Source organism: Tympanuchus pallidicinctus, unplaced genomic scaffold, assembly GCF_026119805.1.
Source record: "Tympanuchus pallidicinctus isolate F22 unplaced genomic scaffold, pur_lepc_1.0 scaffold8, whole genome shotgun sequence".
NCBI classification, from domain to species: domain Eukaryota; kingdom Metazoa; phylum Chordata; class Aves; order Galliformes; family Phasianidae; genus Tympanuchus; species Tympanuchus pallidicinctus.
The window spans coordinates 34,402,240-34,417,425 of NW_026294802.1; the positions used below are offsets into that span (position 1 = coordinate 34,402,240).

A 15,186-nucleotide genomic window follows, 5' to 3' on the forward strand; every position below is an offset into this window, starting at 1 on the left:
TTTATTTATTCACGGAGATAGGTATAATTATATGTAATAACTGGATCCAAAATCTTGCTCTTCAGCATTTAGTTGCTGATAACACAAAATGTGAACGGCTTGTTGTGCTGCTCATCTCCTGTGAAGTTAATACAGAGAGGTATGTATGTTCTTAAATTCCCATTGAGAGAGTTGCAAGGCTTAATGAAGAGAAGCTACAGATAATTGCATCTCCTGAACCTACCTCAGTCATTTTCACTGTGCAGTAACGGGTCTCTGTTGAAATCCACTGCTGGGAGAATCAGCATATTGATTCAGCTTCTTGCCCTTTTTGTGTTAACTCCACTGTCTTCTGTGGATCAAAGAGAAGTCAAGAGGAGGCAACCTGTCCATTGCAGTTGTGGCAGCTGAGTAATAAGATCGTAGTTAGGTACAAAGGTCTTATTTTAGCATCTAAACTGTAGAGGGCTACCCACCCTCTTATAATTCTCCCAGGCATTCTTCCTCTTCCTTGTTAATGAAATCTGTCGCTCCTCTTGTATGTGTGTCATCTCAGTGGTGCAGCTGGTGCCACTTGATCATTCATGCCTTGAAGAATTAGACAGCTATGGTAGCTGTAGTAGTGTAATGGTATCAAGCAAGAGTCGATCAAGCTGCATTTTTAACAAGTCATCATCTACTGGGTGCTTTGGACAGTGCCAAGAACACACTTCTGAACCTATGTTATACTACAAACTAGCTTTGGTTATGCAGATGTTCTCTAGACTTCCTTGTGTTACGTGTAATGAAGAAGCAAATCCAGATCTCATTTAGAAGAGGAAGGTGACTAGCACTTGAGGCTCTGTGATCTCAACACAGTGTCAGCCCAGGTTGGTATGGGCTCTTGGTGCTTTCTGTGTTTTGATGTAGTGTGAACAGCCTATGGGGTTTCACTCCCACTGAGCAGGGAACTCTCTGGACCTTTGCAGTGGCAACTTGGTCTTGCCAAATTTTAGAGATCATCTATCTGATCAGCATGCTAGGAATCGTTTTTGAGTATGGACTTCCTAATCTTCCATTCCTAATCTAATGGCACTCAAGTTTGTTTAGAGAGCAGTTGTAGTACTCAAAACAAGATCTGGGTTCCACATTTCAGGAACTGCATTCTTATTAATGAAATTGTGGGTAGTGTAACTAGATTACTTTTTTAAGAAAAACTTTTTTATTTTCCTTAATGTCTCATTCTGTTCAGTGAATTCTGTTAAGGTCTTACTTCTGGGAACAGAGCTTCTGCCTTCCAGGAAGTGTGTATGGGACATCTGGCAAATGCCCAAGGCTAAAAAGTAATCTTGAACCACGCCTCCATCCCCACTCTTTGTTGGAAAAAAAATGTGTTTCTTGCTTTAAAAATCACGTGGTGCAAGTTTCAGGGTACCTTCAGAAAACTAGAGCTCTCATTACAGTGCTGGAAGAAAGGTCCAAGGCAGCTGTCAATATATTGCACTTACAAAAACAATGTAATTATCACTGACTCATTACTTCTGTGTATGAGGGAAGGAGAATTATGAAGGAGTCCTGCTGAAGAGAAAGTAGATGATGACTGAGGAGGGAGGGATGCATGTGTGTAACACAAAAATCCAAAGATTACATCAAGTTGGAGAGTTGTGTATATGGCTGTTGTGAAATATTTATTCTCATCTTTCTTCTGCTTACTAATTGGCTGGGAGTTAAACTTGTCTCAGCAATAATTGTTGTAGACAAGAAAGCAAGTCAGGAAAATGTGAATGTTTAAAGGTAGTAAATTGTCAAGAACGAATATTAAACATACAGCCGTACGCTCAAGACTTTGTATGGCCTCAGAACGTGACAGTTGCTAATTCTCAGACCTGTAAAAACATTGTCTTGACAAATCACCTGTCAGGTGAATCTGGAGTCATATACGGCAGATGTGACGCTCAGAGGTTGTACTTAATAAAACCTTTTGTTTGTCACAAAGTAGTGTTTCGCCTTGTATTCATAGTGCTGTCTCAAATGCTTTCTTTCAAAACCTATTTAAAAGATACTGAAGCATTATGTAATGAGCAGGTGGCATGTTTTTCTGCTATCTAACCCTAAAAATGATGGAATTCTTCCTTAGAAACTGCTGAATTGAAGAAACTAATCTTGAACAGTCTTTCAGAAAGTGTCTGACACTTGAACAGATTCCCTCCGACTCACAGCAGTCCCTCACTTCATAATGACTGAGTGTAAATATATTTTTTAAATGGGGGGGAGGGGATCCTGCTTATTCTAGCAGCATGCACTGTCTGTGGCCATAGCTTGCATCGCCACTTGCTCACTTCTGTTATATTCTGGTACTCTTTTCAAGCTAGACATTCCTTCTTCACAGCTATGTGGCCAAAGCAATCCATCTTCCTAAGTAAGCTGGTAAGGAAGAAAAGCTGGGATATGCTGACGTGTCCAGGTGGGTGTAGCTTAAAAGCGAGGTGGCTTCTAGCAAACTATCAAGTGTCAGGTAATGTCTAACAGTTGCTGTTTCAGCAGCTGACAGTACCAGAAAGACTTAAGAATAAATGGATGCTTGTATAAAGGTCATTCATGTCAAGGGTGCCTGCTGAGCGTTCTTAAAACAATCTTGACTTTGCTGGATACCACCTAAAAAAGGATTTTCATTACTGTGAATAAAATGTTCTGAAAATATGCCTATTTATTCCTAACACTGTGCAAATTTTTGTATGAATGCAGTTAAGGATGTGTATTGGAGGCTCCAGTCTTGTCTGTATTAACGTCATGTTGGCGATGAGGTGAAGCTTGATATTTTAGGGAACCTAAGACAATTTTCCCTATTGTAGCTACATAATTGTCTTGTAGTTTGTGTGGAAAATCTAATGGCTGCTAGCAAAAGAACATAATTAACTTGATTTGAGTATTTGTTTAACTGAAATCTTCACTGTTATCCTGCTGAAAACCAGATGTAACTTACATCTTGAAAGGACATCTTGGACTGGAACTTCACATGTAATCTACATGAAGAAATGGAAAACAGTGCTTTAAGTCACCACCTGATCTAGCTATGTAGAGAAGGGAATACTTGGAGAAGAAATATGACTCTAATAATGCCTTTCAACTATATCTCAGCTAGGTCTGGCCGAACTTCTTGTTGGTTTGTTGTTTTTTTTTAACTGATGTGGTGGCACTTTTGGCTATTTTTTGGCTGTTTTTTTTTCCCTTCAGTTCATACCTGTGTATCCATAATCCTAGTGGAACTTGGCAGAGAGAAATGCTGGTGAAGCGATCTTTCCTGGCTTCTGTTTGATGTGGTGTTGATGTATCAGGGTGTTTATAATAACTAGCTACTGACCAGGAGCAGGACCATCCCTCTCCTTACCTCCTATCCCTTCCTTATGCTGACAATTGCATTCAACTCATTCCACAGTAAACCAGTTCTGGGAAAGAACTAATTGTACTTCAGAGAGAGAAAAGAAAAAAAAAGAAAGAAAAAGGACATAACCTCCTAAATCAGCAGTCCTCATAATTATGTGAAAAGCCCATTTGAGTTTCCCTGTAAACAGGCTGAATCATAATCCTCCTAGGAAAAGAGAAAGCAGGCATAAACTCTGCATGTTTACCCTATATCCTACTTGGTCATACAGTCAGATTAATGCTAGTAAGGTGGAGTTTGTACTAAGGGCAAACCCCCTTTAGTATTAACTTTCCTTGGCCAGGTCTGTAAATTGGGGGCTGTTTTGGTGCCTGTTTTAGGGCAGTGGGTTACTTTCCAGAAATTCCACTGGGAAACAAAACCCTGGGATTGTTTTTTCTTTAGCAAGGGGCCAGCTTATAGAGATTTATAACACATTCAAGAAAGACATGGGAGTGAGGGGTAAAGTCTCCACAGCTCTCATAGAATGAACTTCAGATAGAGGATTTAGTCTTATTTTTTAAGCCAGCCACAATTTAAAGCATGGGAACTCGTTGTACAACTATGGATTAGTGTCTGTAGAGCGAGTGTCACTTGGATCCTGCCTAGCCCATGGCAAGCCTTCTTAAGCATGAAGAAATCTTATAAAAATCAAGAAAGCTGCAATAACAGAAGCAGTGGTGTAAACTGGCTGGATAGAAGAGCAATATCTGCTGAGGTGGAAGCCTGCTTAGCCTTGAGACAGATGTTTCAGTTTGCTGAGGATTGTTCCTAGCAGTGCCTGCCTATAATATGACTTGGTACTTACTGGTTGATTTTTCTGTGTAGAAGATTGAAATGCGTATCTTTTTTTTTGGTGATGCCTTTTAGTAGGGTTGCATGGCCTTTGATCTTCACAACCCATACCTCTGGCAGTCTCTTTTTCTTTCTTACGACTGCTTTACTGAAAGCTAACAAAGGACTAGTGCGTTGGTACCCATCAGACATTCTTTATGTTCTCCTTACAGCACTGCCTTCCTTGAGGATGGCCTGTGATCTTATTCAATAAAATAAGCTAAATAGTTAATCCAGCCATTGTTTGTCCCATGTGTTTGTGGTGTACTGTTTTATATAGGTCTCAGAAAATGGCAACATAGCAGTCTGTTGGCTTCCTAATTCAGTAACTGTGGGATTTTCCTCCCTCCCCAGATTTAAGCAATGGGAGGTTACCGCTGACCTTTGCAAACTTCATCTTCCATTTAAAATTGTTTTCTATGGAGATAGTGCTGCAGCAGTGGTAGTAATCCTCCATATCAAACTGTGCCTTCACTTAGCCTCAATCACCTGTTTTTCTCCAGAGTTTGGCTTCATGGCAGGAGCAGGCCATGCGTCACTGCAGCATTTACTCATCCACAAAATCACGCTCGCTAAGAGCCCAAAGTTCATTTTAAAATATTAGTTTGTCTCTTTGCACAGATGCCTCCTGTGATAAGCCACCTTCTAGCAGAAGAACCCCGCAGAGTTTATACCATTTCCTTTTTTAATCTAAATCAATTTCCAAACCAATTTAGATGAATTGTGACGGATTCTTTGGACACAAGGCCTGAGAATAGAACTTGACACAGATAAGGTTGATATCCTTCATCAACCACATAGGCTTTGGCATAATAGCTGGCTTTAAAGTACCTCAATAAGCAAACAGCGCATTAGCACCAGCTATGCAACACCTTCCACGTTGCACAACGGTGTTTGTGCTGGTGTGTTATTAAAAAGCCAGGCAGTGATTGTGCCCTGCGTCAGCTCAGCTACAGGCAAAGTGTTGCAGGCACAAGTTGTTGCAAGGCACTTGGTAATGCCTCACGCAGCCTGGGAAACGGGGCGGCAACTAGCTGGGGATGCTGATGCAGCTGAGAGGCCGGCAGGTACCCCCGGAGACTGACACTGGCTGCAGTGATGTCGTGGCCAAGACCTGAAGAGCTGTCAGCCCAGGCAGCTCCTCACGCCACGTGTGACTGTGAGCTGCGCAGAGCTGGTTATGATAAAATCAGATTACTGTCTTTTGAAAAGCCTGTGGGGATCAGAGTTTCCAGGTTCCACAACAGACCTGTTGGTTCAGGAGCAAGTCCGAGCCCGATCCAACAAGGACAGGCATTTCAGTGAAACTTCTAATTCTTTGCTGCTGAAGGAAAGTGGAATCGGGGCTTTACAAGGCGTTTTGTTCACAGACTGCAGGAACACTAAGAAGAGGAAATAAAACAAGTCTCTTGCTTTGTAACGTCATCCAGTCCACAGGCCAGTGGCAGCTGGGTGGTAGTCTCCCACCTGTGCCTCCCTCCGGGTGCCTCGGCAGCCATCCTGCAGCGGGTGGAAACACACGTGAGCGTGCTTCTGTCTGCTTTGGTGAGACTGACTCCGCTGGCTCATAATTTGTTATCTGATGCTAATGTTTCCATTGGGTATTTTCACTTACTCTCTAAAGTTGTGTTGGGCATTGTGCCTACTTTGCCAGTGATAAAGCAGGCACGGGGATGCATCACACCGAATGCAGCAAAGAAGAGTGGAAAGTGAGCGCCCCAACTGAGTCACAAACCAGTGTGAGACAAAAAAAACCTCTCCCTTATTTTTCCACTTGTTGCATGCCCCACGCAGGCTTCAATTTCATTTCCATATCTCTCCCTCTCTGTTGCACATCACCTCTTGTCTGTTTGTCTTCTATGGAGATGGCTTTCTCTGTATTTACTTGAAAATTAGCAAGGATTCAGACCTGAAGACATCACAGGTGCTCCCACTGTGTCTTTTCTTCGTAGCCTGAAAAATACAGGATAAAACCAAGCAGTGACAGAACTGAGTGGCCTTAGCACACCAGTGACCACACTGGCCTGCCATTTGTGAGATGTCCCCGAGCAGCGTGTGGCGAGGAGCTGCTGTGCTGCTGCCCGTCTGCCTGGACACGGTTCCTCAGCCACCTCCCTGTCCTGATGTGGCAGATATCCCCCCATCCACATGGGAGACAGCACAGAGCGCATGTAGTGCAGGCAGGAGGAAACCAGGCTGAGTGGGGAGAGCACATGGGGGTTTCGCCTATGGCTGTGTAGGTGCAGAGTGGCACAAAGAGCTGAACTTGCTCTGCTGACTCATTATGGTCCTTCATCTTTTGGATGTCGGGGGAAGTTCTTCACAGAGAGAGCAGTGCTGGAACAGGCTGCACAGTGAGGCTGTGGATGTTACATCCCTGGAGGTGTTCAAGGCCAGGTTGGAAGGCAGCGTGGTGTAGCACCAGATCTGGAGGTTGGTGGCCCTGCCTTTGGCAGGGGGGTTAAAACTTGATGATCCTTGGGGTCCCTTCCAACCTAAGCCGTTCTTTGATTCAAAGCTTCACCTCTGCTTTAAAGGCACCCAGTGCTTCATGTGTCTCCTAATGATAATATATAGCAGTAACATTGTGTCAAATGTTCCCACCTATGAAGATGTACTTCCACATACACCTCATGCTCTTAATCTGGAAGAGGCCTAGGGTCAGGTTTGACGGGATGCTTAAGTATCCGGAGATGCAGATAGATGTCCACAGGGCTTTCTGTACACAGCAAAATTGATGCATTCAGAAGGAGGATAAGGAGGGAACTCATGGAGGCCTACAGCTTCCTCCTGAGGGGAACTGAGGGGAAGGCACTGATCTCTCTGGTGACACTAACAGGACCTGAGGGAACAGCATGGAGCTGTGTGAGAGAAGGGTCAGGTTGGGAATCAGGAAAAGGTTCTTCACCAGAGGGTGGTCAGGGCTGGAACAGGCTGCCCAGGGCAGTGGGAATGGCACCAAGCTGCCAGAGTTCAAGGAGCATGTGGACAATTCTTTCCAGACATAGGGTTTGAATTTTGGGTGGTCCTGTGTGAAGCCAGGAGTTGAACTCTATGATCCTTTTGGGTCCCTCCCAACTCAGGATATTCTATGATACTACGAATACAAGTACATTACATTTGTATTTTTGAACACCATATTCAGTGGTCTTTGAGGAGCTGGGCCTATCTTTTTGTCGTGCTAGTGCTGCCTGGCTCAGGGAACCAAACCAGCATTTTTTTTGCTGGGTTGGATCTTGCCTAGAATAGCTCAGACTGCCATGGGACTGCGTCCCTTACGCTGGCCTCTTTGCTCCCTCAAGGGATAGACCTGATGCTGCTAAAGGTGGAGAGGGTCTGGGTGCTGCAGAAATACCCTAGAGCTCCTTGCTTTGTAGCCTGAAGTCGGAATCATACGTGCTCTGGTCACCTCTCCTAAAATTCCTCAAAGGTAGCAATGTGTACCAGGCTGAGGCTTTGATTTGTGGTCAGACCTTTGGAAAGCTGTTGTAATGTCCATGGACTCTTCTTGCACTGTCAGAAATATGCAAAATCCTTGTTTTGTTTCAAAATACAAAACCTGGTTTATTTTGAATAGTTTTCTCATTGAGTTCTCTGAAAGAATTACGACTGACATTTCTTTTTTTGGTCTCGCTCCCATTCACCTTACAGCATGCTTTCACCTTTCAGAGCTGACTCACTTTTATTTTTTAATAAATGAACAGATGAGATGATACTTAATTAAAACTCTCGGAGTGAAGGTGGTGATCATTAAAGGGTGCTGATGTAGAGAGTGATCTCCTCTGTTTGTCCATAGAAGTAATCAGGTTTGAGCAGTGGGTGTTTTGCCGCTGTCCTACCCAGGGAAACTGCGTCTAAAGCACAAGAGGTTAATTAATTCCCTGCTCCTTGGTCTCTCTTCCGAGACTGCCAACAAAGGTAGCAATTACTGGTGTTATCTCAAGGGATGTTCTGTGAGGTGGATAATTGCGAACTGTGAAACCCAGCTGATACTCGGAGCAAATTTCACGCAGGCCAGAGAACACACGTGGCCTGGTCAGCGGTAAAAGAAAGTTGTTACCCAGACTAAATTTGTGCTAAGACCTTGGGGCAAACGGCTCCGTATCCATTACAGATCCCCTGAACCAGCCGGTTGTTTGAAGAATTAGCTCTATCCAGCCGGAGCCAAGAATGTGGAACGTGCCTTAAAGGGCAAGAAGGTTTGTGCTTGTCTTTTTTTAGCTTTTTTTTTTTTCTGAGGCAACTTCTGGAGCATAGTTTATGCTTAAGATTAAAAGCGTGTATGCCGTTGTATTTGTTGTGTAGGAAATAGAAAGCCATAGCAACGCAATTGCTGCTGTGGAAGGAACCTGCATCAAAAGAGATAGACAGCTCAGCAATGTGCAAATGCCCGGGGGAGTTACGGCAGTTGATTCCTTCGCCTAACATTCAAGGGTTCGATTACCATCCAGCACTTGAGCACTGAAACAGCAATCTGAGAGTTTAAAAGAAGAGCTGAAAGCAATTGACTGCTTGAAACCACTTCGTGGTGCGCTGTGGTGGATTTAATAGGAGTTGCACTGAGTTTGCTGGCACTTCCGAATAAAAACCGAATGTTTTACTCATGCGAAAAGCACTTTCAGGAAGAAGTTACGGGCACGTTGTACAGGGTTTCAGCCTTACGACGGCGAAGTGCATTGCTCGCAGCCCCGGGGAGCATCTCCTCTCCGCAGCTGAGGCCTGGCACTGGCGGCCTGCTAAGCCACGGTCAGCGCCCTGCAGGAGAGGGCAATCCTCGCAGACAGCCGCTGGTCAACTCGGCCTCGGAGCGGGGAAGGACAGACATTATTCCCGACGCTTCCATTTCCGATGAGTGGCGAATGGAGCGGCCGCCAGATGCGGGCTGCGCCGTGTAAGGGTGCAGGCGGTTCTCGCGGCCCGGTGTCACCCCGGGATGCCTTCCTCCCAGGGGCCCGCTCGAGGCGTCCCTGAAGGCGGGGGCGCACCGCTTTCTTTCCGTTCCTTTTGTTAATACAATAGCTTTCCCGTCCTTATCAGCCCGGGCGCTCGCGGAGGACCGCGGGGTCGGCCTTCCCGGAGAGCACAATGCGGGGCGGGGTGGGAAACCTATTTCCAGCACAAACGGCAGGCGAAGCGCCGTCGGTAAAACGCGGTTCCTCGTGTCCGCGGCCGCCGCGTCCCTCGGGGGCTCGGCTCGGGCTCGGGCTCCTCCCGGCACGAGCGCCGAGGTCGCCGCCGGGAGAAATTCCTGCCGAATTCCTGCCCCCTCCCGCAGGAGCCGCGGGGACGAGCGCTCGGCGCCGGGCTCCCGTCCTCGGCCGGGGGATGATCCCCGGGGGCGCGGCAGGGAGCCGAGGCCGCGTCCGCCCCGGCCCGCAACCCAGGGGGGAGGGCGGAGGACGGAGGGCGGGGGCCGGCCGGTCCCGGGGCGGGGGGCGGCCCAGGTAGCTCTCGGCGGGCGGGCCGAGGAGGGGAAGGAGGAGCCCCCCCCGCCCCTTCCTTCGGGTTGCGCCCGGCGCCGGGGGAGCCCCGCCGCAGCCCGAGGTGAGCGGCGAGCGGGGATGCTCGGGGCCCCGGCGGGAGCCGCGGGACGGGGCTCGGCTGCGAGGAGGTAACGCGGGCGGCGGTGCGGAGCCGCGGGGGCGGGGACGGGAGGCACCTCAATGCCGGGAGCCCGCAGCCCGGCCGGCCGTCGGGGCCGGCTGCGCCGCGATGAGCTGGGGAGGCCACCGCGGAATTGCGTCCTCGCGGCTCCGGCCCGGTGACGGATCGAACGCTTTCTCCAAGTGTTTTCTCTGGAAACTTGTCTCAAATGAGGGCAGCGAGCCCTAACAAAGAAGGGTGTTGTTCGGGAGCCAACAGGTGACGGAGTGAAACCTGAGCGCGTGTGTACATTGGAGTAAAGTCTGGCTGCTGTTTAAAATAGAATTTAAAAAAAAAAAAATCAATGGGAGACTGTAGCAGGCGAGATTTCTTTCTCGCTAACTCCGTGCAGCCCTTAAGGACGGGTGGGCATTTCCCGGACACGCTGTCCCCGGGGCGCTGCAGGGCTCCGCCGGGGGGCGAGGGGACGAGAGTTAAGGGATCGCTCCTCGGCTCCGCCTGGAGGTGCCGGCCCGGTGCGGCTGTTCGCACCTGGAGCCGCGTGTCAGTACGGCTCTGCGGCCGCGGAACGGGACTGCGGCCGTCCGAGTAACGTGCGCCGGGAGCAGCCGTGCGGAGCTTCCCGCGCGGTTATCGCTGCCGTGTGCCGCCCTTCCTCCCCGAACGCGGGTTGAGGCGGGAGGGCTGCGCCGAGCAGGTGAATGGGCTGCCAGCGCTAATCTTAAGTCGCCGAGCCTTGGTTGTGAATGGGGGTGTGTGTGTGTGTGTGTGTGTGTGTGTGATATGCATCTCGCATCCCCTATTGCCTTGTTAACAAGCGTTCTAACAATAAAAGTCGTTAAACAATTTGCCCTGCAGGACGGGGTAAAACAGCAGGGGGTGGGCGAGGAGATGTTTGTCTAACCGTACTCGCAAATCGTGACCTCTCCTATCTGGTCAGGGGTGACAGCAGAGCATAATCGGTGAGCTGGAAATCCTCGCACGAGGATAACCTTCCTCCGGTGTCTGAGGGCTGTGCTCTAAGTTTGATACCCTGAATTTCGTGTGCTGGTGGGTTTGCAGTTGGGAGCGCAGTTTCTCTTTGCTTCTCCTTCTGAGAACTTGGTCCTATATGGTCATTTTAGTACATCAGTGGAAAAAAATGTCATAATTGCTTTTCTTTTTAAATCGAATTTAGCTGTTTAACTCAGTGATGTTATTCATAGCTGTCAAGCTGCCAGCGAAATATCTCCTTGTAGGCTAGGAAGCTTTTTTTTGTGAGGTGGTATTGGAGCAAAGCTGAAACTTCAGAATGTTCCGCAGAATTGAAAAAAACAAACCAGAACTTGCAGTGTTATGTAGATGTCATGGCATGAGAAGAAAGAAGACCACCTTTCTACTCATCCCTCAGAAAGCACTTATTTTTTCAGCTGTTGTTTATGTTCATCTGAATCCTCCTTAGGATGCAGTCGTTTCAAACAGCTTCGCTTTGAAGAAGCGGTGCAGTTGGGGGGTGGGGAGGAAGAGCCTTGCAGCTTGAAAATGCAAACCAAATTACACTTCAGCAGGAAAGGAAGGAGAACTTCTAAACAAGTAATTGCTGAAATAGTTGGGCAAATAGCTTGCTGTTAGGCTGTGCTGTTTTTAGAAACCTCGCTGTCAGCAGCAGCACAGTATTTGCAGCATGGCCATGCTGCTTTATGGTGTATTGTCAGCCAGTTTATAGCAGGCTCAGTATTAGCACTATGGTAACCTTTTTCTTTTAAAGTGAACGCTGTCCTTTGTGTAATCTGGACTTGTTGAGATTTATGCACCTTGTTTTGAACATTGCCAATCACCTGATTTCGGGAGGAGCACCCTGATTGTGAAGTTGTTTCTTGCAGCTTGAGGTCAGGTGTGTTGCTCCTTTATTCCCTACCGTTTGTACTGCCAGCCCACCCTGTGTCACAGGAAGAAAGGGCCTGTGGATCTGCCCTGTTCTGCCCAAAATGAGCAGATAAAGGTGACCCAGGCAGCGTCAGTCTTGGTGAAGAAGGAGAACGTTCCATCTCTAATGAAAGCCTTTTCTTTGGAATTAGGCAGCTATCCCGTGTTTGCGTACCTTTGGTATGCTTGAAATCCTAACAGCACTCAGCGCTGCTTTTTGCCATACAGAAGAAGCACGTAGCCTTAGCGCTCAAAAATCCCCAGGAAAGCTAGCAGGTCTGCACAGGGTCACATTTATTTATTTTTCTTGTCAGCTGGAGAAAGCAAGGCAGAGCAGTTATCCTGTGATCCCACAGAGAGGCTTTGGAGCAGTCCGTGTCGAGCAGCGCTGCGGTTCCCCGGTGTGTTGGTGCCCCAGGACTGCAAAGCTGACAGGCTCTCCGGCTGAATGTGATGTCAGGTTTGCTCCTTGCTGCTGTGGTTGAGGTCAGTCTGCCTAGTGAAGCTTTGACAAAGGTGCTTCATCTTGTGGCTCCTTTCTTCCATGGGGCAGGAGTCAGCTTCTGAAAAGTGACAGCTTGATCAGCGCAGCTTCTCGTGACACAATGCCAGAGGAATTGGAAATATCAGCTCAGGCCTCAGTGAGAGGCGTCTGTTGTAAACCAGCCGTGCAGCTACCTCTGATGGGGAGTTGTGAGGCACCGCTTCGGCTGCTTGGGGCTTCTCAGGAGGACTTGAGCTTCTCATTGATGCCCGTCATGGTGATGGCTGGATTGTTATTCAGACTGACTTCAGAATTATTGGAGTTTAGATGATGTGGAGCACAAGATGCCGACCCAGCCCTAGCATCGCTGTCCTCCTGCAGTAGGCAGCATTGTTGGTTTTTTTTTGCTAGTGGTGATTTCTTATACCCGTGTGACAGTATTCTCTTGTTCCTCCACCCCCAGCCTTACAGGAACTGTAACAACAAATGTACCTGATGGCTGACTTCATTTCCACCAGGGTGTGGGCAGGGACACAGTTTGGTATCACTTGCTGTCTTGTTACCTGTTTCCGAAGGAAATTAACTCAGGGAGTTTAGTCTGTACAAGGATGTCTGCCTTTGCATTTTAAGTATACAGGATGGAGCTTCTGGAGGCTTTTTCTTTGATTCCAGTCATACACTGCATTCTCAATAGACAGTCCATGACTCTCTATCCTTGCTTTTATAACAGTATGTAAGACAACAGAATTCAGTTAATGTGACTGATCTGCTAATGCTGTCCAGTCGCTGGACAGTCACATTTTCACCTAGAGTCCGATTGCCAAAATATGCCTGAAGTCTGACAAGCTCTGTGAGAAGCAGCCTGTTTTTAAAGGGAAGGTTGGCAGGTCTGCTTGCCCCGTAAGATATGCAGTAAGTTTTTTCTTGCAGTGTGGCCATGCAGTGTAATCGTGCGTTGTCATCCTAGCAGCACACCAAAAAACAGCACCTCTGTTTTCAAAACAGAAAAAGTGTGCTTTTTTCAAGCACTGGCTTGGGGTAGCAGTGAAGTCATCTCTTTTATTGGGTGTGGGAAGGTATGAACATACTAAAAGCAGGGATAGGCAGAATGTGTAGTAGCAAATATCGTCATTTCTCCGATTTGCTGACTTCACATGTGTGTGGCCATGTTTTTTTGAGAAGTCTGGGTCTGTGTGTTGTACTGAAGAAGCAGAGTGTGGCACTCACCAGTGCCTTGTGCATAGAGGAGAACGAGCCCCTGCTTCCTTCCTTTCCCCTGCAATCCAGCAGCAGCTTGTTTGCTCTAACGTGGTGGTGATGGGACTTGCAGTGTGGGTCCCTGTAGACCCAAAGGTTATAAGTGGAGGACGTGACGTTTTTCTGCAGTTTGCCAGCAGCCTGCATCTAGCCATGTCACAGTTGTGTCTCTGTGAAGGTGGGTAGGTGAAAAAAGTGCTTAAAACAGAAGGTGCAGCTCACGCATGGCATAGTGTGAAGGCAAGCTCACTTTCAAGCTCAGGTGTTCAGGATGTTTGTCCAGGCAGAAAACATCCTCTCTGGTTTTGATAATGTGTATTCCACTGATATTTCCTAAGAACTCCTGCTAGAATGAATGTAAGATATTTATCTTAATAAGGTTTTTACTGCAGAAAGTTACAGATGCCTTTTTTGCCAGTTGTGAGTCAAAATGATCCCACTGATATTGGGCTTTGTAGGCTTCATGAATCAACAGAAGCATCTCCCTGTAGGGTTTTAAATTAACAGAACAATCATGATGTATTTTACAGAGCCTAATCTGCCATAATTGGATTTCAGATATTTAACTGGACCAACACCCTTCCGCTCTGATACAGCTAAAACAAGGAATGTTGCAGACACTGCTTTATGCCTGCCGTGTTAAAAACAGGATGCTACTTGCACAGCTGTCTCTCCCCAAGAACTTCATCAGTTTTTGACAAGCAGTTTTCATGTGTTCTGTATTGTTAGATTAGTAGTGACTTCAGAAGGAGCTTGTCTCGTTCATTTTGTTAATGAGTCTTGAGTCTTTCCTATCTCTATATACACTACATGTGAAGCAAGCAGAAATGTAAAAGATGGCTGCTAATACTGAAATAGATGTTAGCTGTCAAACATGGTAGTGGGTGTTACTTTTCTTTCCCTTCAGTAAGCCGTATTTTCACTTTTCTCTTTTGTTGTTTTCCTGTTTTTGAGAGCTCTTTAAATATCTTTGAATTGCTTGTTGCAGTGATGCTCTAATAATCGTGCTCTGGCCGATGCAAGGAATACTAAACTCTTGTAGGATCACTTACATTGATAATCAGTCTTTGCGTGTTGAAGTTTATTAAAGCTCTGTTAATCTCTTTCTGCAGATCGACTGCTTGATGAACTGCAGCTGAAACACTGAACGGCTCACACTTATGTCCCTGGAGATGGAGCCCAAAGCTAACAATCTTGTCTTTGCGTGTCAGCGAAGCTCAACATCAGATGACGACTCTGGCTGTGCCCTGGAAGAATATGCCTGGGTCCCACCAGGCCTCAGACCAGAGCAGGTACCAGCTGTTGTTCTGTGTTTGTAAATAACTCATTAGGTCTGTCTAAGGGAGCAGTAGACAGTCTGTTACATTCTTGTATTATAAAAACGTCTAAAACTCATCACCTTGTTTTGTTTCCCACTCCAAAGAGGCTGCCTTAAGGGACCTTAAAATCCTCAACACTGCATTTATATTTAAACAGACAAAGTTGTTCCCTGTCAGGATTTTTCAATAAATACGTGCCACAGAGACAGATGTATTGTTGAGTCTTAAAGTAGCACAGAAATGTGCTTTCTCTTTGAGGTAAGTTATTAGGTTGAATTGAAACTCATGTCATACTGTGATATTTGGTCAGTACATAACTGCAGTTGTTCCGCTCTTCAAATAATTTGGCATTTGACATCGAGAATGTGGGCATTACTACAGCATACAGAAGTGAAAGTATTCTG

At 46.8% G+C, this 15,186-nt stretch overlaps 1 protein-coding gene across 3 annotated transcripts in view; it reads left to right on the forward strand.

Annotated features, from left to right (window-relative positions):
* The window catches only part of PRICKLE1 (prickle planar cell polarity protein 1), a 61,094-nt gene that overhangs the window by 35,881 nt on the left and 10,027 nt on the right, over nt 1-15,186 (forward strand). The window contains exons 1-2 of one of the 3 annotated variants that reach the window (XM_052668983.1): nt 9,644-9,757; nt 14,576-14,755. In XM_052668983.1, coding sequence (XP_052524943.1) covers nt 14,624-14,755 — 132 coding nt within the window. In that variant the 5' untranslated portion in view covers nt 9,644-9,757; nt 14,576-14,623. Of the gene's footprint in view, nt 1-9,643; nt 9,825-14,575; nt 14,756-15,186 lie in introns of those variants that run through there. The other 2 variants (XM_052668982.1, XM_052668981.1) reach the window with 2 other exon arrangements.